Below are 26928 nucleotides of genomic sequence, written 5' to 3' on the forward strand. Positions count from 1 at the left end.
ACAGGTGCCGGAATGTGGCGACTAGGGGCTTTTCACAGTAACTTCATTTGAATCCTACTCGTGACAATAAGCGATTTACCAGGGGCTGGTTTAGCTCACTCGGCTAAATCGCTGGCTTTTAAAGCAGACCAAGCAGGCCAGCAGCACGGTTCGATTCCCGTACCAACCTCCCCGGACAGGCGCCGGAATGTGGCGACTAGGGGCTTTTCACAGTAACATCATTGAAGCCTACTCGTGACAATAAGCGATTTTCATTTTTCATTTCATTTCATCGTATAAAAGATGTTTGCAGGCACAGTAAACTGAGGTCTCAGTGAAGAGGTATTGGAAAGTTGCTTCTTTCAATGAGGTAAAGAGTGGGAGCCCGTGGCTGTACTACTAAATATCTGAATTATTTTTCAACACATATTGCAATGCCGAGCTATTAAATTGAATTAAATGTCACTAGTTATTTGTAATGCATTAGACACTCTGCATGCATGCTCATACACATTCAGCGTGCAAAGCATTATCCCTTCAGTTAAAATGAGTGAATATTCAGCAACAGCTGGATTGTAGGCTTCACTGCACTGCTATGCTCAGGGAAGAGCAAACTGCCATAAAACACAATATGGTTGCCTGCAGGAGTCAAACCTTCAGATGCCTGATTTGTAGGGACTGTTAGTTAGTTGCAGGGGCACACGATGAAACACGGGCCCTCACTGGATCAAATCCATTTTCAATTTTTATGGCTGAAGCCATTCCTGAAAGGCCGAAGTTGTTGCACAGTCAGAAATCTGCTTCCTGCCAGCCTTTCCCTCCTCCTTTTCCTCTCTTCCTGTTGTTCTTTTCCCTTCCTGCTCAAACCCTCCCTTCAATCAGCAGCAGAAGCGACGGAGGAATGGAAGAGTTTAGGAGCGCAATTCTGACAGGTTGTCTCACGCTATTCACAGCGCAATCCTGTCACAACAGAATACTGCACCCACTTTTGCAATTTGTTAATTAAAGTTCTCTCGTTAGGGCTTCAGGGACATAACAAAGCACTTCCACAAAAACAATTGTCAGAGTGAACTGCTCCTCAGAGGAAGCTCTGTGCCCATCAACCCGCTCTTAAAGTTTGGGAGAGCTCATTGAAAGGATTACAAATATTCAGATGACTCTAAAACCACGCCAGAATTTCATCATAATTAATTCCTGCTTACCGAAAAGGAACTTGCATTATATAATAACGTCTTTCATGGCTTTGCAATGTCCCAAAGCATATTGATGAAATAGTGCAGGAAGAGAATTGGATTGAAATATCGATGAAATACTATTGAAGTATAGTCACTTTTATAATGAAGGCTGGTGGATGTAGCAGCCAAATTGTGGACGTGAAGGGCCAACAGTGACGAGAAAATCTGATTTACTTGTGGGATTAATTGGCTGAAGAGTAAACGTTGGCCCAGATACCTCTCCTGTCTATTTTCACATTAAGCTGAGAGATCCTTGCATCTTCCCACGAGGTTAGATGGACCTTGGCTTGATGTGTTCTCGAAAAACAAAGCTCCAACACAGCACACCACCCACAACACTGCAGTGATGTGAATGCCTAGTATGTGTGCTCAGGGCCGGGATTCTCCCCTACCCGGCGGGGTGGGGGGTCCCGGCGTGTTGGAGTGGCGTGAGCTACTCCGGCGTTGGGCCGCCCCAAAGGTGTGGAAGTCTCCGCACCTTTAGGGGCCAAGCCCTCACATTGAGGGGCTAGGCCCATGCCGGAGTGGTTCCCGCTCTGCCGGCTGGCGTGAACGGCCTTTAGTGCAACGCCAGCCGGGGCCGGAAGGACTTTGCCGGCCGGCGTAAGTCCGCGCATGCGCCGGAGCGTCAGCGGCTGCTGACGTCATCCCGGCACATGCGCAGGGGAGGGGGTCTCTTCCGCCTCCGCCATGGTGAAGACCATGGTGAAGGCGGAAGAAAAAGAGTGCCCCCACGGCACAGGCCCGCCCGCCGATCAGTGGGCCCCGATCGCGGGCCAGGGCACCGTGGGGGCACCCCCTGGGGTCAGATCGCCCGCCCGCGCCGACGGCTCCCGCTGGAAAGGTAGGTGGTTTAATCCACGCCGGCAGGAGAGGCTTGTCAGCGGCGGGACTTCGGCCCATCGCGGGCCAGAGAATCGCCGCGGGGGGCCCGCCGACCAACGCGGCGCGATTCCCGCCCCCGCCAAATCTCGGGTGGCAGAGATTTCGGGACACGGCGGGGGCGGGATTGACGCCGGCCCCGGGCAATTCTCCGACCCGGCGGGGGGTAGGAGAATCCCGCCCCAGGTCTCTGCAATGGGACTTGGTCACATATCGCTGAGCCTAGGCATACACTAACAGCCAAGATAATAACTGGCATAGAAATGATTAATTTAGAATACTACTTAAAACAAACAATGGAAGTAGGGCAAGAGGACACTTGGGTTCAGCTGGTACACTACTAAAGTGAACATTGGTATAGGTTAATGAACACAAGTAAGATAACGATAAGGACTGATGTCAGAGATTCTTCGCAGACACTGATCAGCACTTGGAATGGACTTCCAGGCAAAGTGGTAAAGGGAAAATCCCTGGAATCACTTCATAAGCAATTAGATGCAGGAATGGGGGAGCAAAGGGCTGAACTGGGTGGAGGAAATAAAATGGATTGAATGGTCCACTTCATGTCGAAGTATCTTTTGATCCTGACAAGGATCACAAATATCACTGAGAGACAATGAGGTGTGTTTCCTGGAGGGGTTTGAGAGATATGGTGAGATGTACATTTTGCCATCTTAATGGAGGGGGATTTTCTAAAAATAAAGTTTGAGTACCCTATTATTTTTTCTTTCCAATTAAGAGGCAGTTTAACGTGGCCAATCCACCTACCCTGCACAGCTTTGGGTTGTGGGGGTGAGACCCACACAGACACAGGGAGAATGTGCAAACTCCACACGGACAGTGAGTGACCTGGGGCCGGAATCGAACCTGGGACCCCGGCGCCGTGAGGCAGCAGTGCTAACCACTGCGCCACCGTGCCACCCTTAAACGAAGGGGGGGAGTGTTGGAATTAATGACCCCTGTTCTTAATAATTCTGAGGTGCAACTTTTTTCAGTTAAAGAAATGCCAGAGAATGACACAAGTCTTTATCCTTTGTGTATTGCTGTTGAGGATATTATTCCCTCAGGTGTGTCCATTGGGAATTCATTCCCCCCGAGTGCTCAAATGGTGGATTTGTTTCTCCCTGTGCATTCCATGTGGGATACATTTGCTATAGAAGTAACATCAGGAACGTTATCCTCTTTGCTGCTCATGTGCTCGCAGTCAGCATTTAATTGCTGTTGTTTGTCCTCCTCTGAGTAAATATGTTGGCGGTTTTCTTCCCCGGAGAGTTTGCAACATGATTTCTAGTCCCTCATATGCATATCTAAGAACGATCCAAGGAATGAGCAAACGCTGCAAACAATCTGGTAATCGATGGGGAGATCTCAACTTCCTCGCTGCAAGTGTTCTCTACAATTTCACTGTAAGTCTGAACAGAGAGAACAGCGAGATTGGAGTGTTTTGACTGTAACTGTGCCTTTCTGGCTGAAACAGGCGAAAAAGCAGTTCGAGCTGAAGTAGGGGAGGCAGTGACGCAGTGGTATTGTTGCTAGACTATTGGGTAGCACTGTGGCTTCACAGCGCCAGGGTCCCAGGTTCGATTCCCTGCTGGGTCACTGTCTGTGCGGAGTCTGCACATTCTCCCCGTGTGTGTGTGGGTTTCCTCCGGGTGCTCCGGTTTCCTCCCACAGTCCAAAGACGTGAAGGTTAGGTGGATTGGCCATGATAAATTGCCCAAAAAAAAAAGGTTAGGAGGGGTTATTGGGTTACGGGGATAGGGTGGAAGTGAGGGTTTAAGTAAGTCGGTGCAGACTCGATGGGCTGAATGGCCTCCTTCTGCACTGTATGTTCTATGTTCTAGACTAGTTATCCAGTGGACTATGATCTATGACTAGTAATCCAGAGACTCAGAGTCACGTTCTGGGGGACCCGGGTTCAAAGCCCACCATATTAGCTAGTGAAGTTTGAATTCAATTAAATAATCTGAAATTAAAAGATGGTCATGAAACCATCCATTGCCGATTGTCGTAAAAACCCATCTAATTCACTGATGTCCTTCAGGGAAGGAAATCCCTCGTCCTTACCTGGTCTGGTCTACATGCGACTAAAGATTCACAGCAATGTGGTTGACTCTTAAAACCCCTCAGGGATGGGCAATAAATGTCGGCCCAGCGCGCCGCCCACATCCTATGAAGGAATAAGAAATAAATTACAGGGAAACAAAATGGAGCACGGACTCTTCTGAGGTTTCCCATGAGGCATATCAGTGGGGAGGAGAGGGGATGTGGAGCTTTATTCTGCTTGTGCTGCCCCTGAGCTGGAAGTGCTTGACTGGACAGTTTAAGAGAGCCTGACTTTCTGTCTAATTCTTATTAGAATTAAACTGCGAGTGCCGGATGCTGGCACTTGGGTGTGAAATGGGGGTTTGTGTCTTTAATTCCTCAGCATTTAGCAGTTTGACGAGTTTAAGGTTCAAAATGGTGAAGTAAGTAAGTGTACATATTTGGGTGGTAGGGAAAGATCAGACGGGGAAATGTCTGATGTGATTTTTAATCTCCGAGGAGTAATCCTGCCCCAGCTGTACATTTTGGATTAGTTTGTCTGTGGGATTATCTTGTCCAATTCCAATTGTTTGTTTTTTTTATAAAATCCAGTCTGTTTGGGACAGTCAGATTTCAGTGTGAAACTTTGATTACTCTGCCCCACTGATTGTCCTCTACTGGTTTCCCAGGGCTCGTGGACCGGACGCAATGATTCTGGTCGATGGACAACCACGACTTAAGGGGGAGATGACCATCTCGCAGATGTTAAACATCGCCTCACAGATCGCATCTGGCATGGTGTACCTGGCCTCACAACACTTTGTTCACAGGGACCTGGCCACCCGCAACTGCCTCGTTGGAGGGAATGTGCAGGTTAAAATTGGAGATTTTGGAATGTCGAGAGATGTTTACAGTACGGATTACTACAGGGTAGGTGCCTCATTGAAAGCACATTATTACAGGGTAAGCACCTCATTGACAAAACACTATTGCAGGATGGGTGCCTCATTGATAACACATTATTACAGAGTAGATGACTCATTGCCAACATATTATTACAGGGTGGGCACCTCATTGACTGCAGATTATTACAGAGTAGCTGTTTTATTGCCTCTGGAAAGTAACGGTAGGTGCATCATTCACTATTGATTCCAAATTATTACATATGGATTACTAGAAGGTAGATCCTCTCCAGCAATTACTTTTCTTTCCACCCCTCCATTATAACCCTCTGGAGTCCCCTCAGGATCTTTCCTAATTCAGTATAAATTATTACATATATATAATCTTTTATTTCACAAGTATGCAGTTACTGTGAAAAGCCCCTATAGTGTGGTTCCTCATTCACTATAAATATTACAAGCACCTCTGTCCAGTTTGTCTTCTATTGCCACTCATGGAAGATCTGTGATGTTACCTTATTCAGATGACCCACTCCCTGCTCCCACCACCCCATTCCCACTAAATTACCGACCAGTCAACTTTCATCCTTGGCTCTCATACTAAACTGACATTGCAAGTAGTTGCGTCTCTTCATGTACCGTCCATTTCTCTTTTGAAATCATTCACTCCCTCCTCAAAAAATACCCATGCTCAACTCTCTGCCCTTGCATCCTGCCACTGCCCCTCCAGTCCAACCTGCACCTAGCCCTTAAACGTGCTGTCAAATCCCCAAATCGTGCCCAGCTCCCTCGCAACACAATGTTTGAATCTCTCCAGTCATATTCTGCCCACACCATCAAAATGGCCCTAATCAGAGTCACAAATGAATTAGCATTGACTGTGACCAGAATATGTCCTCCTCTTCCTCCCTCATTACACAGGCTGCAGCCTCCCCTATTGTCCAGTTCAGTTGGACGGGTCTTGGTTGGTTCCATTCTTGCCTTTTCAAGGCCAGATCATCTCCAGATTTCTTTCCAATCTTTCATCCATAACCTCAGGAGCTCCCCCCAGAAATCCAGCATGGCCGCATCCTCTACATAACACCTGGACAGACACAGGGCGCTGGCATTATCTAAGCCTGAAGGAAGTCCCATGAGATTAACTTTACAGTATTATTCTGGATATTATTAATTTCTTCACTTGACCTGGACTGCTGCAAGCATTTTCTCATTGTGTGGAACCTTGATAACATCACCCACAGGCATTGGGGAAATTTCGACATGTGTAGAGGACAGCTAGTTCTACCTCTCCACCACTTCTCTATTGCCTCTGTGCTGTCAGACTAATTGTTTGACCCCGTCTTGACCAAAGTATAATTTCCTCCAGTTAAAGATTGGGACGAGATAAGCCATTATCTGAAGCACCAGGGCAAACTGACTCCATTCCCTTTCCTGACCACCATCTCATGCTGTTTGTAATTTCCACTTCCTATTTTGCCCTGAGCTAAGGTTCTGACTCCACAGTCTCTCCGTCGCAAAGACAGCCTACTTTCACCTCCAAAATACTGCTTGTCTCTGCCTCTGCCAGAGTCTGTCTATCCTCTGAAACCCTCATTCATGTGTTTGTCATCTTCCGGTGACTGAACCATTGCACTCCCAATCAGTCTACCTGTGCTCTCCGAACTTCAGGCCATCCAAAATTCTAATAACCTTTCTCACAACGAGACCAGAATTTTACAATAATCTTTATTAGTGTCACAAGTAGGTTTACATTAACACCGCAATTAAGTTACTGTGAAAAGCCCCTGGTCGCCCACACTCCGGTGCCTGTTCGGGTACACAGAGGGAGAATTCAGAATGCCCAATTTACCTAACAGGCACGTCTTTCGGGACTTATGAGAGGAAACCGGAGCATCCGGACGAAACACACGCAGGCACAGGGAGAACATGCACATTCCTCACAAACAGTGACCCAACCAGGAATCAAACCTGGAACACTGGAGCTGTGAAGCAACAGTGCTAGCCACTGAGCTACTGTGCTGTATTACTTGGGTGGGTGCTGACCAGCCCGGAAAACTGTAAAAACGCACAAAACGTAGTCAGGCATGTGCCCCAATGTCATTGCGCAATTGGCCATGAGGCCCTAACGTTTTAACTTCAACTTCGATCCAGAGTGGGATGAAATGTCCTGGCTGAAATAACCATTTAAAAAGGTGTCTGGGGACTGAGCTTTGGGTTTGAATGCGCTGTTTGATTGTGTTTGTCCATTGCAATTTATTTTGTACAGTTCTGCTGCTCCCTGAGACATCTTCGCAGTGGTCACACCCCTGTTGGAGTCCATTATAAGTGTCAGTCCGCACCCGCCTTTCCCTCAGTGCCCGCCCTCTTTCCCCCCCCCCCCCCCCTTTCCTGGCAGCGCTCAGCCTTTTCCAGCACGTGTTTCACACTGGCTGCCCGTTACTTGGCCGACCAGTGTGAAATCACGTTCTGGGATTGACCGGCCGGACATGCGTTTCACACCCGCTTCCGGGCACATCGAGTGCACACACCCAACGTATCAAACATTCAGGCCCAAATCCCACTAACCCATTGCCTTTGTCCTTACAGACCAACAAACTTCCCCAAATCCCCCAAATCCACGGGTTTAAAATTCTCATCCATTATTGTGGTTAAAAATCTATTTTTGTAACTTCCTTCACTCCTATAATTCCACCCAGCCCCAAACTCTCCCTTGCCCTGATCCTAGCCTTCTGTACATCCACCATCTCATTACCCCACAGTTATTAGGTGTGCCTATAGCCACCACGTCCATGTCTTGAATTCCCTCCTTAAACCCTCTGTGTCCACTTTACTTAACACCATCTTTCCTGAATCGGTTACAATTCCGAATAACTCTTTCTTTGGTTGGGCATTTTGTTTTATTTATTAATTTTGTCTCTATGAGGGGCCTTGGTATATTTATCTACATTGAAATACAAAAGTAAGTTGTTATTGCCCTTATATATTTTAAGGTTATGTGCCATATTCAGTACAGATTACTACAGGGTAGATACCTTTGCAATATTCAAATGTCAAACTCTCTATATCCATTGAAGAAACTCTCATTATTCTTTTTCACCAGGCAGTTTAAATATATCCAAAAATAATTCCCCTCAGCAGGATCTGTCTTACTGCATTTGCATTAAACTCCAGGGAGACTGTGCACAAATACTTGTGGGATACTGATATGGGTGACATGGTAGCCCAGTGGTTAGCACTGTTGCTTCACAGCACCAGGGACCCAGGTTCGATTCCCAGCTTGGGTCACTGTCTGTGCGGAGTCTGCACGTTCTCCCCGTGTCTGCGTGGGTTTCCTCGGGGTGCTCCGGTTTCCTCCCACAAGTTCTGATAAAATGCATGTTAGGTAAATTGGCCATTCTGAATTCTCTCTCAGTGTACCTGAACAGGCGCCGGAGTGTGGCGACTAGGGGATTTTCACAGTAACCTCATTGCAGTGTTAATGTAAGCCTACTCGTGACACTAATAATATAGATTTTTAAATAGGATTAGACCATTTATCACATGGTCCCTTCGATTCAGCACTGTCCACAGAACGCTCTGCCAAAAGGAGCAACAATGTCTTATGTAACATCACCTGATCTGCCAATGTTACATAAGCCACTTCCCAATTTTGGACAATTTGCAGAGAATTTGGGTATAATTTGAAAGAAAGAAGTTAAATGCAGATGTTCCTATTCCTTAATAAAAGCAGAAAATCATTTCTACCTTATATTGCCCCCAGTTGCTAAGCCACCACTGCTAATTTATTTACTCTTCACGCCATAGCCCTCTCTAAGCACAATTGAAGACAGTTGGAACTGAACCAACTCTCATATACACAAACACTTTCGTCCAGCACATAAACGTAAAATTAAACACACTTTATACTATATTTCTTATGTTTTCCAATACAAAAATAAATCCCTTTAAACCACTTTTGTTTTCCTAACACTTGCCAATACTTAACAGAAACCAAGATGTCTGTGAATCACGTGTCACTGGGGTATCACTTAACAACCATTTTCCTAAAATTAAATGATAGTTCATTATTGAAGCATTTAATCCTAGTAGCACTGGTGCATGAAACATGTATTCATTTAAACAAATCAACTGCAGTGAATCCTTGGCTTTGCCTTGTGCTGGTTGCTGTACAGTCAATTAGAGGGTGGTTGATACTATGTGGGATCCGGATCATTTCACAATAGTAAATTACCTCGACAAAATTTAATTATTCCAGGATTTATTAAACACTGCAACCCACCCTCTCACAAAGATCTGTTGCTACGATCATGCACCAAATTCAACAGAAATGAATTGAGTTTGAAGCCTTTGAGTCCCTTGGGTTCCCGAGTGCTCATTTCTTCAGGGTTTGATCTTATTTATTCTTCAAATAATTTTAAACGCTGTTATATATTTGAAGAGCTCCGCAGTGTGCAGTCAGGATGAGATTGAGACCAGGGTTTTGAATGGTCGCACCAGCTGGTGACTGCTTATTTGGTAAATCTCAGGCTGAACTGTGATTACTTCAGTGAGTGCTAAGACCTTGGGAAATACTTACAACAGTATAATCCCATTAGAAATCTTTTTAAGCCTTCTTCCTCACTAGTCTAATTACCACAGAAAAATAGAATCCCTGCAATGCAGGCCCGCAAAAGGAGGCCATTTGGCCCATCAAATCTGCACCAAATCTCTGAAAGAGCACCCTACCTGGGTCCAGGCCCCCCCCCCCCACCCCCACTATCTTTGCAGCCCCACCCAACATGCACATCCCTGGACACTGAGGGGCAATTTTAGCATGGACAATCCATTTAACCTGCTTTGGACTGTGTGAGGAAACAGGAGCACCCGGAGGAAACCCACGGAAAGATGGGGTGAATCTGCAAACTTCGCACAGACATTTACCCAAGGCTGGAATTGAACCCGGGTCCCTGCCACTGTGAGGAGGCAGTGCTAATCACTGTGCTGCCATGTCGCCCAGTGACAGAAGAATAAAGGCATTGTGAATACCATGAGCTGAAACTATTGAAACCTGATTCACATACGTTTGGGGAGTTGACTTGGGTCATGCAACCCAAAATTCAGCCTACTTCTACATGATGAGAATCTTCTCCCAATCACACTCCTCATCACACATTTTTTGGTCTGATGCTGAACAGGAATCGAGTTGTCTTACGTGATTTATTTAGATTTCCAGAAAGCCTTTGACAAGGTGCCGCATAGGAGACTGTTAAATAAATTAAAAGCCCATGGTGTTAAGGGTAATATTCTGGCATGGATAGAGGATTGGCTGACTGGCAGAAGGCAGAGAGTGGGGATAAAGGGGTCTTTTTCAGGCTGGCAGCTGGTGACCAGTGGTGTGCCTCAGGGGTCGGTGCTGGGAGCACAACTTTTCACAATATACGTAAATGATCTGGAAGAAGGAACTGAAGGCACTGTTGCTAAGTTTGTAGATGATACAAAAATCTGTAGTGGGACAGGTAGTATTGAGGAAGCAAGGGGGCTGCAGAAGGATTTGGACAGGCTAGGAGAGTGGGCAATGAAGTGGCAGATTAAATACAATGTGGAAAAGTGTAAGGTTATGCACTTTGGAAGGAGGAATTTAGGCATAGACTATTTTCTAAATGGGGAAATGCTTAAGAAATCAGAAGGACAAAGGCACTTGGCAGTCCTTGTTCACAATTCTCTTACGGATAACGTACAGGTTCAGTCGGCAGTTAAGAAGGCAAATGCAATGTTAGCATTCATGTCAAGAGGGCAAGAATACAATGCCAGGAGCTATAAAATAAATGGCAGAACCATCAGGAGCATAGAGATACAGTACAGAGAAATCTGGGCATGCAGATTCACAGATCCTTAAAAGTGGCAGCACAGGTGGAAATGGTGGTAAAGAAAGCATATGTCATGCTTGCTTTCATAGGACGGGGTATCGAGTATAAAAGCTCTAAAATTATGTTACAATTATATAGAACATTGGTTAGGCCACATTTGGAATACTGTGTCCAATTCTGGCCACGGCACTACCAGAAGGACGTGGAGGCTTTGGAGAGAGTACAGCAAAGGTTTTCCAGGATTTTGCCTGGTATGGAGGGTATTAGCTATGAGGAGAGATTGAAAAAACTGGGATTGTTCTCCCGAGAGAGACGGAGGCTGAGGGGCGACATGATAGAAGTTTATAAAATTATTAGGGGTATAGATAGGGTGAACAGTTGGAGGCTTTTTCCCAGGGCGGAAATGAAAATTACAAGGGGGCACAAGTTCAAGGTGAGGGGGAAAGGTTCAGTGGAGGTGTGCGGGGAAAATGTTTTACACAGAGGGTGGTGGTGGCCTGGAATGCACTGCCAAAGAGGTGGTTGAGGCAGATATGTTAGCGACCTTTAAGACTTATCTGGATAGGCACATGAACAGACGGGATGTAGAAGGATACAGGTGGTTGGTCTAGATGGGACTCATGATCGGCGCAGGTTTGGAGGGCCGAAGGGCCTGTTATTGTGCTGTATTGTTCTTTGTTTGTTCTTTGTTGCAGCTTAGTTTCCGGTCAATGGTAACCTCCGAGGCGTTGATAACATTGAGGGGAGTGACTACTGTTGTGACACAATTGTGTTTCTCAATATAGCCAGTGAAATTTTATTTTCTTAGCAACCTGCCAATGCTGTTGTTAGCCATGTTGTTCGAGAGGGTGACAAGGTTTGAAAAGATTGTAAAAAGACTCTGTTGAATTCTGAGATTCCTGTGCTGTTGAATACCAATTCACAAGCACAAATTCCATCAATATCACTAACTCTTCCCTCGATGAAGCTGTTAGAATGTTTCCCATGCGACGGATGAAAGTGCTGCAGGCATTGAGGATAAGAGAAAGGAGTCCGCCTTTTCACTAAATTGTGTACGCTGGGATTTGTGAAGGATCGTTTAGGCTTACTGTGACACTCTGCCCTCCCTTTTATTCAAATTAATGTTAACCTTGATTAAACAATCACCTATTACACGCAACCCAATTTCCTTGGGTTAACGATGCTTCTGTATGAGATTGTATTTGTACATCCTGCAAACTGATTAAGTGACATTGATATCGTGAAGCAAAAGAATTACTTGGAAATTACAACATGTCATTTGGGCAAACAATCCCTGTCAGTGTTTATTTTCCAGTGCTGTTATTAAGCCACTTGTGGATGTTACTGTTTATGTAACGCAGCATTTTGTTCGTTTAGCACAATAAAACCACATGGACTCCAGCGGTTCAAGAAAGTGGTTTACCACCACCTTCTCAAAGGCAATTAGGGCTGGGCAATAAATGCTGGCCCACAACCCATGAAAGAATACAAACAATATGAGCAATAGTTACATCCGCTCTGTTTCCAGATTTCCGATCAATCTCCTTCAGCCATCCTGTCAGACCTGCTGGGCGGGATTGTCCGTTCCTGAGGCTAAGGGCGGGATTCTCCACTTGCCAACGGCGAAATCATATTTGCTGATCGGGCGGAGCATCCCTTCTGTCACTGAAATCAGGGTCTCGCTTGCTTGCGGATGCTCCACCCCCTCCTAAACGGCGTCATTGACGAGTACGCCGCACGCCGTTAGGACGGCCTCAGGACGTCACCTGAAGGCCCTCCCCCGATGCTCCGCCCCTGATGGGCCGACTTTCCAACGGCGTGGATCACTTGGGCTCTGGGTTTTCATCAACCTCGCATAGCGGCTGTGGACTGTGTCCAGGGTCGCCACAGTCGGGGGAGAGGGGCCAGGAGGGGCTTCGGCGGGGGCTAGGGGGACTGGTGGAATGTGGTCCAGTGTTGGAGAGTAGGGTTACAAGGGGGCACTATCTGGCAGGCCGGGTCCGCAGGATTCGTCGGGTCCATGATGGACACGCGGGAGGCTGACAAGCTGCAGCCACATATATCATATATGCATTACAACCCCCACACACACTCATCTGAGCCAACAAGATGGCACTGATTGCGCTGGAGCGCACCCATCCCGCTGATGGGTTGGCTAGGGCCAGAGGGCACCTAGGGAGGTACCCTGGGGAGACACCCATACGACCTGTAGCCCGAAGTTCACAGTGGGCAGTCAGCAGTGTGTGCAGCTGCATGGCTGCCTTGCAAATCACGGCAATGCTGCTCTGTGCCCATCCACCCCAACCCTCCAGGCCACCTCCTGCACACCCCCCGCTACTCCCCCCGGCCCTGACAAAAGCCCCCCGGCCCTGGCAGAAGCCCCCGGCCAGCGGCACAACTGTCCACAAACTATGGCAGTGTTGGACACTTTCCGTACCCCCTCTCTCTCCCTCATCTGCCATGATGCCGGTTTCACGATTTTTAAAAGCACAAGTGAACCTCGCCTGAGGGAATTTGGCCCATTGGAGACGGAGAATCGGGGAGACCCCGGAGAATACTGGATTGGGCCAGCTAATGATATGCAAATGGTGTTTACGGTGTGTGCATTCTGGAACACATTGACGCTGCTGTTGAGGCGACAGAGAATTGTGATTTGGCGTGAAATCGGCCGCCACAATTTCAGCGTCAGAACTAATTCTCCGCCCAATCACGTTTCGCGATTCCGGCATCAGCTGACAGATAATCCCATCCATTGTTTCTTACAAGTTGACATGAATTTTGCTTCAGTAATTAACTCCAATAGTAAATTCTCTCACCTCATGCACCGTGTAGAACAACTTCTCTTATGTTCTGTCAAGTCTCAGATATAATCTTACATTGATGTCTTTGTCCAAAACCCTTCATTTACTGGAAACAGTTTCTTTCAATTTACCTTGTGTGCCTTTAAAACTTCAAGGAACTGTTCTAACTATTTTCCAGCTTCCTCTATTGGGTCCCTGAACAAATTATTGCCTCCTAGCTCACTATCTCTTTCTTCTGAAATTCCCCGTCTTAGCTTTTCCAACTTGCTCACAGCCCAGAAACCTGCTGATCCAAAAATCTGGAATACTGTCTTGCGTAAACATGACCATGATGCTTTATCCCTTCCTGAACTCTCCTCAGCATTGGATGGGTTGACTTCACCATCCTCCAATATCACTGCCACACAGTTCCAAGGAGTTCCTGTGGATGATTCAACTCCTACTGGGCCAAACACAGCCAGTACATTGGAAAAGCTGGTATCACTTCCCTCTACCATTCTGTCAACCTCACATTCTATTCTCAGTTCCCCCTCCTCTTTCTAGTTAGATCAACAATCACCCATACGCTGATCATTGACAGCTCTGCATCTCCACCAGCTCTTTCAGCCCCTCTATTGCTTCTGGCCTGACCAGCCTTAAGTCTCAGAGGAGTTACGGATGTCCAGGTGAATACCAATCTTAGCTGGGATACATTCCGCCAGTGTCACACTGGCAAGTGGCAACAAGGAGTTTGGCATTTCTCATCTTTCTTCATTGGCAGCAAAGTTATTTCAGGTTAACTTGTCATGGAACTTCTGTTTGCTCATATTTCTTCTTTGTGGTTCATGATTCCATGGCACATGTTGGTAGTGCATGCTCTACTCTATGTGCAAGATGCATAGTGTAGCCATGAGGTGTGACTACAAACTACAAGTGAATATGAAGAGGGGTCAGCAAGCTAACCTATTGCCCAACTCCCTGTCGGGAAAGTTCAACGCACGGCAAAAACGCTTCTTTGTAAAAGCCCCAAACAAAAAGACTTGGACCAAGTCTGAGAAATGGCTCTGGTCTTTGGCTGTGTTTGGATTTTTAGAACATAAATGTGGCGCAATGCAACATCCCTCTAATCTAATGAGGGAAGATGTCTGTTCTTCAGCTGATGAAAAGAACTCAAAGATTTCAGACAACAGCTTCTGGCGAGTTAGCTCCAGAGGCTCAATGACCTCTCGTATCTCCAGCTCAGTGCTTTTCCCATGGACTGCGTTGTTGAGAGACAAATAACTGCTGATGAAGCTCTGCCCCTCTAGTTGGTTGGTCTGTGATGTGATGGTGCGTAGTCTGTGCCCATGCTGTAGAACGGTGGCAATTCACCCTTATTCTGTTGCTTGTGAAGGCCTCTTGGTACCAGCTGTCCACCTGTAGGGAGAGCTTGTCAATTGTCTCAACCGTGTAGCGACTATTATTGGGTAGTAGAAGATGCAAGCAGGGTAGTGGGCCAATCCACAATGCTGATAGTCCACACCCCCGGTCAGCAGCACATGGAATAGAGCAGAAGACCCTTGTGAGTGTAGCCAATCAGCAATGTTATGGCTAAGCAGGGAATATGTTATCAGAGGAACTTTCCTGTTAATATATCAGAGATGCATCATTCACTGAAGTGAGAACTAATTCAGCATCTCGGACTCTCCCGCTGACTCCGCAGTGATAGCTGCTGCTAAGATCTGTGTACTTCAGTGATGTTCAAAGGTAGTCTCTCGTCTCCTGGCCATTGTTTATGATATAGTTGTTTGACCCACATTCAAGCTATGTTCTGATGCACTATCCCTACCCAGGCACTGTTGTAGGACAGTCACTTGACAATGGGATTCCTCCATGGGGAAGTTGTTCGATTTCCGATTATGTGCAGCAACTTCACAAACGACACACCACAGATGATAAACTTCAAAATCCAGTGCATGTTGGAGTTTGTGAATGAAAAAAAAGTAGTGGGTATGGAGCAGGAGTTAGCACAGTAGTCACACAGCAGGTACCACGAGTAACAGGCTTCACCCTTTATACAGCTGAATAAACCTTCAATCAAATGAATGCGCTAAACCAGCAAATGCTGAGTTACATAAACAGTAACATCTGCAAGTGGTTTAATAACAGTCTTCCCACTCATTATAGTGACACATCGGCGTTTTCAGAGAAGGAGGGAAGCAGGAGGATAGGTGAAGCGAGAGATGATTAAAAGCCAGGGAGCGATTCTTTCTCTCCACAGTCTGAAGTGATGCGGGTCCCGGGCAGGGACTCAGGATATTTCACCATCAGTCTGTCCTCTCCCTACCAGGACACTGCACTTAAGGGGAGGCAAAAAGGAGGCAAGATGAGAGAGGGAGGTGAGGAGAAAGGGAAGGGAGTAGGAATAAATAAAAGACAAATTTGTCTTTGCTGCCACATTTTGCTTTTTGCTGGAACAGAGACACAATTCATTAAAGAACAATTGTGACTCGCGCTTTGGAATAGGATATCATTTCTAATCTGAGAATGAGTTTGCTTCTTTGGACAAAGAACCAACTGATCCCGTGCTGCTGATTTACATGAATGGTTCAGGCAAAGAGAGAGAGAGAGTAATTTACCTATGTTTGCTGATGATGCAAAGTTCAGCGGGAATGTAAACTGTGAGGAGGACACAAAGAAGCTGCAAAGTGGTAAAAGATAGCAAAGTATGTCGGGAACAAGCTGGAAGATGGAGTATAATGCGAGGAAGAAGTTTTCACTTTGCAAGGGACAATAGAAAAGCAGAATTGTTTTTAAAAGGCATGAAAGTTGTAAATGTTAAATCTTCAGAGGTGCTTGGATGCACCTGTGCAAGGAACACAGAAAGCTAGCATGCAGGTGCAGAAAACAACTATAAAATCAAACAGCATGTTGGCCTTTATTGGAGAACCAGAATAAGGCAGACTTGTGACAATTGTATCAGGTTTTGGTGAGACCACATCTGGATACTGTTTGCAATTTTGACCTCCATATCTAAGGAGGGATTATACTTACCTTGGACTCACTACAAAGGATTAGTTCCTGGGACGAGAGGGTTCTGCTCTGATGCGGGGCTGACTAAAATGGGCCCATCCTCACTGGAGTGGTAGAAGAGGGGTTCTCATCGAAACATACAAGATTATAAAGGGGGCTGGCAGGGTAGACACTGACAGGTTGTTTCTCCTAGTGAATGAAGATCATGGGGCACAGTCTCAGAATAAGAGACTGATCATTTAGGACCGAGAGGGGGGGAGAATTTCCCACACTCAAAGGGTTGTGAATCTTTGGAATTCTCTTAAGATTGTGGATGTTACACGATTGAATATATTTAAGGCTGAGATAGAGAGATCTTTGCGCACTTAAGGGATATTGGGATCAGGCGGAAAAGTGGAATTGAGGTAAAAGTTCATATTGAAAATTAAGCAGACTTTAGGAGCCTGATTCGCCAAGAGCTAGAAAATTGGAAAGGTAAATAACGGATTAAATTTAATGCGGAGGAATGTACTGAGGTTCTACTGTAGCAGAAATGACTAAAAAATACACCAAGTTAAGTGGCATAACATAAGCCTTTTGGAGCTGTGTGGGCTAGGATTTTCCAGTCTGGGGTGGGGGTCACCTCCGGCAGGAGCAGAAGGTCTCGTTGATGGGAAGGGCTGTCTTTCTGTGTGTCCGTGTGTTCATGTCTGCTAATTTCATAGTGCTGAAGCCAATGAAACTGAAATGAAATGAAAATCGCTTATTGTCACGAGTAGGCTTCAATGAAGTTACTGTGAAAAGCCCCTAGTCGCCACATTCCGGCACCTGTCCGGGGAGGCTGGTACGGGAATGTCTTACCATCTTTCCCAACAGAGATAATCAACATGTATTGACATTGATGGGAAGAAGGTGTTTGCCCAATGCAGCTAAGAACAAGAGCCAGATAGCTACATCCCACCAAGCTATGACATTTCACAACTTTGCATCCTTCCATTGGTTCATACTGTGCCCATGTTTCTACTATTGTGTTATTGCAGGGAGGAAATGGCACAGTGGTATTATCACTGGGCTAGTAATCCAGAGACCTAGAGTAATGCTCTGGGGACCTGGGTTCAACTGCCGCCATGGTAGTTGGTGGAATTTGAATTCAATAAAAACCTGGAATTAAAAAGTCTAAAGATGAACATGAAACCATTGTTAACTGTCGGTAAAAACCCATCTGGATTACTAATGTCCTTTAGGGAAGGAAATCTGCCGCCCTGACCTGGTCTGACCCACAGCATGCGGTTGACTCGTAAATACCCTCAGGGATGGACAATAAATGCTGACCCAGCGCGACGCCCACATCCCGTGAATGATAAAGAAAATGAAAAAATACAGAAATAAAAAATTGTGACCAAGCATAACATGATGTAACTGATCTTCCTGACGCTTTTTGATTGAATGTGTTCCAGGTGGGTGGTCACACTATGCTTCCAATCCGTTGGATGCCACCTGAGAGTATAATGTACCGCAAGTTCACAACTGAGAGTGACGTCTGGAGCTTCGGAGTGATCCTGTGGGAGATCTTCACCTATGGCAAACAGCCCTGGTTCCAGCTCTCAAACAATGAGGTAAGAGACCAGAAGAACCACTGCTGGAGATGTGTTGGGGGAAGAGAAAGACTTGCTACAATGAACATGGGCCTTAGAGACACAAGACAACTTAAGCAGAAAGCCTAATGTTCTCGCTCTTCAGTCTCTCGGGGTACATGCTGTGCATTCCACAACTAGTCAATCTGTGTTTCCTCAAGTGACAATCTGATGCATTAGTCTGAATGGGCAAGAGCAGATTACAATGAGTAACAGATATTCTGCTGTTGCTGTGGGCTCATTTTTCAATGCTTAACACAAGATGTTTTATGATGTTGGAACACTGCATGCAAGTCACTGACGGTTCCACTTAAGTTAATTAATATTTAGTCATATCTGTTACTGTGGAACCTCTCTATATTTGTCATTAAATTGAATCCGTAATTCATCTTTCTAGTTTTCTAACCGGTGAATCTCTCAATTTTAACCTTTTCCTTTGAGTTTCCTCCCCCCCCCCCCCCAATGCCCATGTTCTCCTCTCTTTACATGCAACTGCCTGTGTTCTGTCTTGCACATGGTCCCACTCGCCCATTACCCCTGACTTTACCGACCACCCAGTTAGTTGCTTAGCAATACAGAACTTGAGTACTGCTGGAAAAAGAGACACATTTTGTTGGCTTTGATTGGTGGAGGTGTTGCAAAGAGTGCAAAGACAATCCACACATCAGTGAATTTGAAGTGGAAAAAGAGGTTGATGACAAACCTGTTTACTATCTGCACAAACAGGGTCCTGTGCATTGTTATGGGCCAGGGTTTAGAAAACTCCTAAATATATCATGAAGTTCACCTTACCCATAACTGTTTATTTATTTTAACGAAGAGCACAAGGGCCTATCTTTCAGGTGTTATTTAACAGAGACCTTAAGTATTTTTAATCAAAACAAAGTTTATTCCACAAATTTAGTCAACATTTTTATAAACACACACAGTAAGCATTTTTATCAACTACCAACATAAGTACCCCACACAGCTACAGTACACTATGTATAACCCTTAATAAATTCCCCCTTAAGCTGTTCCAATTTAATAACAAGATCCCAGAAATCAGAAAACCCCTTTCAAAGGTGTGGCCCAGCACACGGCACTCACAACCTGGTTTGGATGCTCTCATGTCCTTTCAAAAACAGAGGTTTGAATTTCTTCCAGAAATCAATTATTTTATTTCAAGTTATCAAGCAGTCTGGAAACCGCTCTTGAAATGCAGATAGAGAGGAAAAAAGCTTTTTTTTCAACCTGTGCTGTACAAACCAGTTAAAACTCAAAAACAAAAGTAAAACCCAGAGCCACAGCTTAGCTCCACCCACACAATGACATCACTGAAGCCATGTGATAAGACAAAAACATTTCTTAAAGGGACACTTACATGACAGCATTAATCTACGTAGCTTCCAGTTCATGCAAATGTGAAACACTGCGAGCCCAACTGACAATCTTAAATTGGTTGTCAGCATAATTCTGAGCACACTGTGGATTATTTAGCAAATATTGTCCAATCGCGGAATCACATCTAATGTTGGACACTGTGGGCGCAATTCTCCGCACCCGCGGAAAATCGCGAAGTTGGCCGTGAAAACGGCCGAGTTTTGCGACGGCCCGACACGACCCATTTCCCGAGGTATTCACGTCCGGGAAATAGGCTAGGAAATGGGGCCGTGTCAATCACGTGCGCGATGACGCCGGAACGCGGTGACGCTAGGGACACGCCCACGTGACGCCGCCCGAAGCCATAAACAGGCGCGGGCGAGCACAGAAACTGTCGGCCAAGATGTCGGAGCTGAGGAGAGCAGCCCCGCGATTTGTGGAGGCTGATGTGGAGATGCTGTTTGATTCCATCGAGCAGAGGAGGGGCATCATCTGCCCGTGTAGAGGACATCGCCACCCTGCCAGCGCGGTGCGCCAGGCCTGGCGTGAGGTTGCTTCTGCCGTCAGTGCTGTGGGGCAGACCCCTCGTTCAGCTGACCAGTGTCGGAAGAAGATGCACGACCTCACCAGGGCTGCCAGGGTAAGTGCCAAGAGGGTGCCCCCGGGTCACAACCATCCCTCCCCCCCTTTACTCAATCACCCACCTCCCCCCCTGGCACGGGGGGTGGAGGGGGATTGTGGCAGAGTGAGTTGAGGGTGGTTCACAAGGTTGTCACAGACCCAGCGCTCTGGCCCCCGTGGAGAGATGCAATGGTCTCATTACAACTTGACCCCCAAATTGTACCAGTATCTGAACGGACTGCTGATACCTGCCGTATTGTAATAATCTACCTATGCCCCCTCCCCCAACAGGACAAGACCGCTCACAACACCCGTGAGCAGAACAAGGCGGGAGGGGGTTCGCACATCCTGCGGCCCCTCACCACTTTTGAGCAGAGGGCCCTGGACCTTGTTGGCGGATCTGCTGCTCGGGAGATCGCGCAATGCGAGGTTGGCGGAGCTGCAACAAGTGAGACAACCCTGCATGACAAACACCCCCCCTCCCCCATCCTCTGTCCCTTCACACACCCTGCCCACTGGGATACCTCCCCCATCCTCTGTCCCTTCACACACCCTGCCCACTGGGATACCTCCCCCATCGTCTGTCCCTTCACACACCCTGCCCACTGGGACACCTCCCCCATCCTCTGTCCCTTCACACCCTTCCCACTGGGACCGTCCAGCGCCCGGCCGAGCGTCTCTAAATAACCCGTTTCATTCTCTTCCCTAGGACGTGATGCCGAACGACCAGGGCCGTCTGGCTCCAGACGGACACAGACATCTGCCCCCACCTCACCCGGGGCCGCACGACAGAGGGTGCCCGATCAGCGGGGTCCCATCCTCCCCAACAGAATCTGTGGAGCAGGACGCCCAGAGGGCGGCGACACCGCTAGATAAAGAAATGGCCCGCGAACGCCCTGCGGCCTCTCAGAGGGCCGATGACATCGAGGAGGCGTCCAACCAAGACGACCTCGAGATTGCCGCACAGCTTTCTGCCACACCATCCACCATCCCAGAGACACTCACCCCGGCTGGCCTATTTAGAGATGAGGCTCCTGGGTCACAGTCTGGGTCGCAATTCACAGCTGAGCAGGTACAGCAGGTGGAGGTCGGAGCAGCTGAGGGCCCGGACTGGTGGAGGCCAGGCCAGGCCCAGCATGCAGCTGGCTCCCTGTCGTTTTCAGAGTTCCTGGAGTTTCTCAACCCACCCGCACAGCCGATGCATCAAGAAACCCAGGGACACAATGACGGGATGAGGGTTGTCTTCCAGATTCTGCAGACGCTGTTAGAGGAGTCGAACCGCGTCCACGAGCAGGGAGTGGTGCCGCTCATGGCAGAAACCCAGGCCGACACCGCACGGGTGGCATCCGCGGTGGAGGCAATGGGTGAAACGGTTTCGGCCATGGGTCAGGTTATGCAAGACGTTGGGCTTCACGTGTAGGCGTCATCCTCGGCCCTGGACAGGGTTGCCCTCTCACAGGCAGCAATGCGCCCGAGCCAAAACGACATTGCCAGCGCGCTGCGAGCCTTGGCCGAGTCTCAGCAGGTCATGGCCCAGTCGCAGCAGTCAGTCGCGGAGAGCATCAACCGCCTGACACATGTGCTGGATGGCGTCGTGCACTCACAGGTTGAGGTCGCACAGTCCCTGGCGGGAATGTCTAACTCCCTGGACTCCGTCTCTGCAAACCTTCGGATCCTGGTGGATACCGTTGCAGGCCTCTGGGACTGGCAGCGCCAGGTGTCGGTGGCGCGACGAGGCACCTCCCCGCTTGCACCTCTGTCCCAAAGTGAGGCCCAGGGGCCACCGGGCTCCCCGAGGGAGGAGGAGGTTTCGGGGCCCGTCCCATTAACTCCATCACGGGTCGTCCCGGAATTCTCGGCCTCCCCCCGTCCCATCCCTGGTGCATCAGGTGGGCAGCAGGCAGAGCAGGGTGGCACAATGTCACCCGAGACACCCGCAGAGCAGCCTGGCCCATCAAGGCCGGGTCGCCCCAGGAAACGCTTGCCGAAGGAGAAACAAGTCGAAGGGGGCGATTCGCAGCAGTCCTCCTCCACTCCTGCTGTATCATCTGGGGAATCACTTAGACGTAGTGGTAGGGCCCGTAAGGCAACAAAGATAGACACTGAGTAAGTTGGCACGGGTGAAGGGCACAGTTTAGTTGTTGGGGCTAGGGCACCTGTAAATGTTTGTTCACATTAAACGCGCTGTTCCACCTTACTTGTAATACCGTGTGATTGTTCCACAGCCACAGGATTCGTGATGGTGACCCAGTGTCGCTGGGTTTGACGAGCGGTGAAACTTCGGTGCCGGGTGTGCAGTCCCTCCCCCCCCCCCCCGCCCCCCCTCCCCACCCCCTCCCACAGCTAGCCCACGCGGGCACGTGATAGAGTGTCAGTGATGATCTCAGCGGCCACTAAGGTGGATGGTTCAGCTATTGCCATGGGTCAGACTCTCTCTAACGATTCTGAGCTCACAGCTCTTCGCAGAGCGGGCTGTCATCATTCCACATGGCACTGATCACACCCACTGACACAGCCATCGATGTTGTACCATACCGTCTGGACCCAGTGGTAAGGGTGATGTCTAAGTGGAGCAGTGTACACTGAGAGGGGGGGGGGGGGGGGGGGGGGGGGGCTGTGGTGTTGGCAGTTGTGTGTTGACCATCTGCACGACTAGCGATGCAGGTGGTGGTTTGGCGTTCAGCGGGGACGTCACATGCGACGCGTGAACTGTGCTGCCACCAAGGCGTTGCGTGCCCACCGGGTCCGTCGTGCCGCCTCCTGGACATCACCAGCATCTGGGTCGTGTCTGCGTGCTGCGCCCGCCACTCCGCCAGCCTCCTCCTCCTCCTCCTCCTCTGTGCTGGCACCACTGCCACTGGCTTCTCCCTCCGCCTCCTGCAGCAGGTCATCTCCCCTCTGCATCGCGATGTTGTGCAGTGCACAGCAGACCACAACAATGCGAGCGACCCTGTCGGGCTGGTACTGCAGGGCCCCTCCGAAGCGGTCCAGGCACCTGAATCCCATCTTCAGGAGGCCAAGGCAACGCTCCACCACACCCCTGGTTGCTGCATGGGCCTCGTTGTATCGTGTTTCCGCATTGGTCTGAGGCCTCTGTATAGGCGTCATCAACCAAGACCTCAGCGGATAACCCCTGTCGCCTAGCAACCAGCCCCTCAGCCGGGGGGGGACGCCCCTCAAACATCGCAGGGATGTACGACTGCGCCAGTATGTAGGAGTCATGCACACTCCCTGGGAACCTTGCACAGACGTTCATGATCCTCATGTGGGGGTCGCATACCACCTGGATATTCATGGAGTATGTCCCCCTTCTGTTTGTGAACACCTCCCTGTCCCCTGCAGGCGGGCGCATGGGGACGTGAACACAATCGATTGCCCCCTGCACCATCGGTATCCCGGCCACGCTGGCAAATCCACGAGCTCATGAGTCTTGAGTTGCTCGGTCCTCGGGAAAGGTGATGTAGCGGTCCGCGATGGCAGAGAGGGCGTCGGTCACATCCCGGATACACCTGTGGACCGATGACTGGGAGATCCCGGAGAGGTCCCCGCTCGGAGACTGGAAGGAGCCGGTCGCATAGAAGTTAAGAGCGACCGTCACCTTGATGGCAACCGGGATCGCGTGTCCTCCCCGCGTTGCACGTGGGGCGAGGTGCGCCACGAGGTGACAGATATGTATCACCATCCGCCTACGCAGCCGGAGTCTCCTCCTGCAGGTGATGTCCGTCATTGTTTTTTTTTTAATAAGTTTAGAGTACCCAATTATTTTTTCCAATTAAGGGGCAATTTAGCGTGGCCAATCTACCTATCCTGCACATCTTTGGGTTGTGGGGGTGAAACCCACGCAGACACGGGGAGAATGTGCAAACTCCACACGGACAGTGACCCAGAGCCGGGATTCGAACCCGGGTCCTCAGCGCCGTAGGCAGAAATGCTAACCACTGTGCCACCGTGCTGCCCTATGTCCGTCATTGTTAGGAAAGAGATCCAGGCACGGTACACTCTCGGCCTTGGTCGTCGCCTCTGGTGCCGTGGCTGCACCCTCACTCTCTCCTCCTCCCCCTCCTCCTCCTCCCCCCCATGCTGCTCGACGACTGGCAACTCCTCGGCCCTTCCCTCTGCTGCTGCAGCTGGCCCTGCATCCACTGCGGGTTGTGGCTGTGGATGCTGCTGCATCTCCAAATGCAGTGCAGTGGCCCCAACCACTGTGCAGAACATAGCCGTTCTGTTCGCAGACATTGTGCTAACCTACAGAAGGGTGGTGGGAGGCAGAGAAACGGGACATGTTAGACGGAGGTTAGTCGACACCTCGGCAGCCGCCTGCCACGGGACATCTGTGTGTCCCGGTGGCCTGGTCGCGCTGCTGACACGCGGGCAGCCTAACCCCTGGTCACTTTCTGCATCCAATGGGCAGGTAACTACGTCCTCTTCACCGGTGCGTCAGTGGCCTGTGGCCGTAAGCCACAGGGCAACCAGCGGCCGTGTCCTCGTGACCGGCACGCCATGGCATGGTGGCAGACATTTTGTAACCGGGGTTGGACGGGTCACTCGCTCACTCTCTCCCTACCCCCCCCCCCACTCCCACTCCCCCCCCCCTCCATCTCCCACACTCCCCCCTCCGTCTCCCCCCTCAGTCTCTCCCACTGCCCCCTCAGTCTCCCCTACTCCCTCCTCTGTCTCCCCCACTCCCCCCTCCGTCTCCCCCCTCCGTCTCCCCCCTCCGTCTCCCCCACTCCCCCCTCCGTCTCCCCCACTACCCCCTCCGTCTCCCCCACTCCCCCCTCCGTCTTCCCCACTCCCCCCTCCGTCTCCCCCCTCCATCTCCCAAAATCCCCCCCCCCCCCCGCTCTGGACCCCCTCCCGTTCTCGGGGATGCCTTCCCCGTTATGGCCAGACTCCAGCAGTGCGCTGAGCGGTGCGCTGACCTCCTCGAAGCTCTCGTCAACCAGCACGACTGGTTGACGAACTTGAAAAGCAGGTGTGTTGGCCGGCGTGAAAACATGTCGTGATGACGTCGGGACTTCGGCCCATCCGGGCCGGAGAATAGCGGGGGGCCAATAAGTAGCGATTCTGGTCGTGCCGGGGGCGGCGTTCGAGGCCTTTGCCGAGAATGCCGACGTGTAGTTTGTGCGGGGTTCGGAGAATAGCGGGAGGGCGTCGGACCAGCGTCGCAATGAAAATTTGCGCGGCCCGCTATTCTCCGAACCGGCGTGAGTGCGGAGAATCGCGCCCTGTGTTTTTAGTTTTACAAGTACAGGCTGGTTGGGAACCTGTTCTTTGCAAACAGAAAGAACATGTACACACATAGCCCCCGTTTCAACTAAACAAAACAAACAACAGCCATTTTCTGGTTCATTCCTCAGGGCAATATCTTGACCACATCCCTCTGGGCAGACTTGGGACTCACCAGCTGTCGCTGTCAACTGGTGCATTCTCCATGAAAATGCTTCTACCAATCAAAGTCCAATTGCCAACAAATTTGCACTCTCTTTTCATACAATTGCATTTGTTGATTTCCGGTATGTTGTATTCTTGCGAATGCCCTGACAAATGTAAGATGAAGGACTTTGACAAAAAATCTTTTTTTTCCAGCAGGACCTCCCAATTTCCCAGCACTTCAAATTTAAATTCACTTCATATATAGATGTATTTATGTGGTCTTGTCTCACCCTATCTCTGGAAACTGCTCTAGCCCTACAATCCTTCCAAACTCTCAATTTTTCTGAATCCAGCCTTTTCTGCAAAGTTCCCCTTCACACCCAAGTTCACCCCATTCCCGTTACCTCTGGAATCCCTTCCTTTTACCCACATGCATATGAACAAGAATCAGGAGGAGGCCATTCAGCCCCTCGAGCCTGCTCCGCCATTTAATAAGATCGTGTCTAATCTGATCGCAACCACAAATCTGCATCCCACTTCCCCCATGTAACCTATCACCTCCTTGCTTACCAAGAATCTCTCAACCCCTGCCTTAAAACATTCAAAGATCTGCTTCCATCACCTTTTCAGGAAGAGAGTTCCAGAGACTCGCGACTCTGCGAGAGAGAAATTTTGCCTTGCCTCCATTTTAAATGGGCAACCCCTTATTTTTGAATAATGACCCCTTTTTCTGGATTCACCTGCGCGTGAAACCTCCTCTCCACATCCACCCTGTCAAGACCCCTCAGGATCTTATGTCTCTTACTCACTCCAGCAGATGCAAGTCTAGCCTGACCAGCCTTTCCATGGTAGCACACTGGTTAGCACAGTTGCTTCACACCTCCAGGGTCCCAGGTTCGATTCCCGGCTTGGGTCACTGTCTGTGAGGAGTCTGCACGTTCTTCCAGTGTCTGCGTGGGTTTCCACCGGGTGCTCCGGTTTCCTCCCACAGTCCAAAGATGTGCAGGTTAGGTGGATCGGTGATGCTAAATTGCCCTTAGTGCTCAAAAAAGGGGAGGTGGGGTTACGGGGATAGGGTGGAGGTGTGGGGATAGGATAGAGGTATGGGCTTAGGTAGGGTGCTCTTTCCAAGGGCTGGTGCAGATTCGATGGGCTGAATGGCCTCCTTCTGCACTGTGAATCCCATTGTTCTATGGTCCTATGGGTCCTCATAAGACAACGCTTGCATTTCAGGGACTGTTTTCCACCTCAGTTTTTTTCAAGACATCCCTTAAAACTGCTCTCTTAAAGCAAAG

At 49.1% G+C, this 26928-nt stretch overlaps 1 protein-coding gene across 1 annotated transcript in view; it reads left to right on the plus strand.

The window, feature by feature from the left end:
* The window catches only part of LOC119974515 (NT-3 growth factor receptor-like), a 917203-nt gene that overhangs the window by 883679 nt on the left and 6596 nt on the right, over window positions 1-26928 (plus strand). Inside the window, exons 15-16 of the mRNA XM_038813455.1 lie at window positions 4811-5051; window positions 18098-18256. Of these exons, the coding sequence (XP_038669383.1) occupies window positions 4811-5051; window positions 18098-18256 (400 nt within the window). The remainder of the gene's footprint in view (window positions 1-4810; window positions 5052-18097; window positions 18257-26928) is intronic.

Source organism: Scyliorhinus canicula, chromosome 12 (genome assembly GCF_902713615.1).
Source record: "Scyliorhinus canicula chromosome 12, sScyCan1.1, whole genome shotgun sequence".
NCBI lineage: Eukaryota > Metazoa > Chordata > Chondrichthyes > Carcharhiniformes > Scyliorhinidae > Scyliorhinus > Scyliorhinus canicula.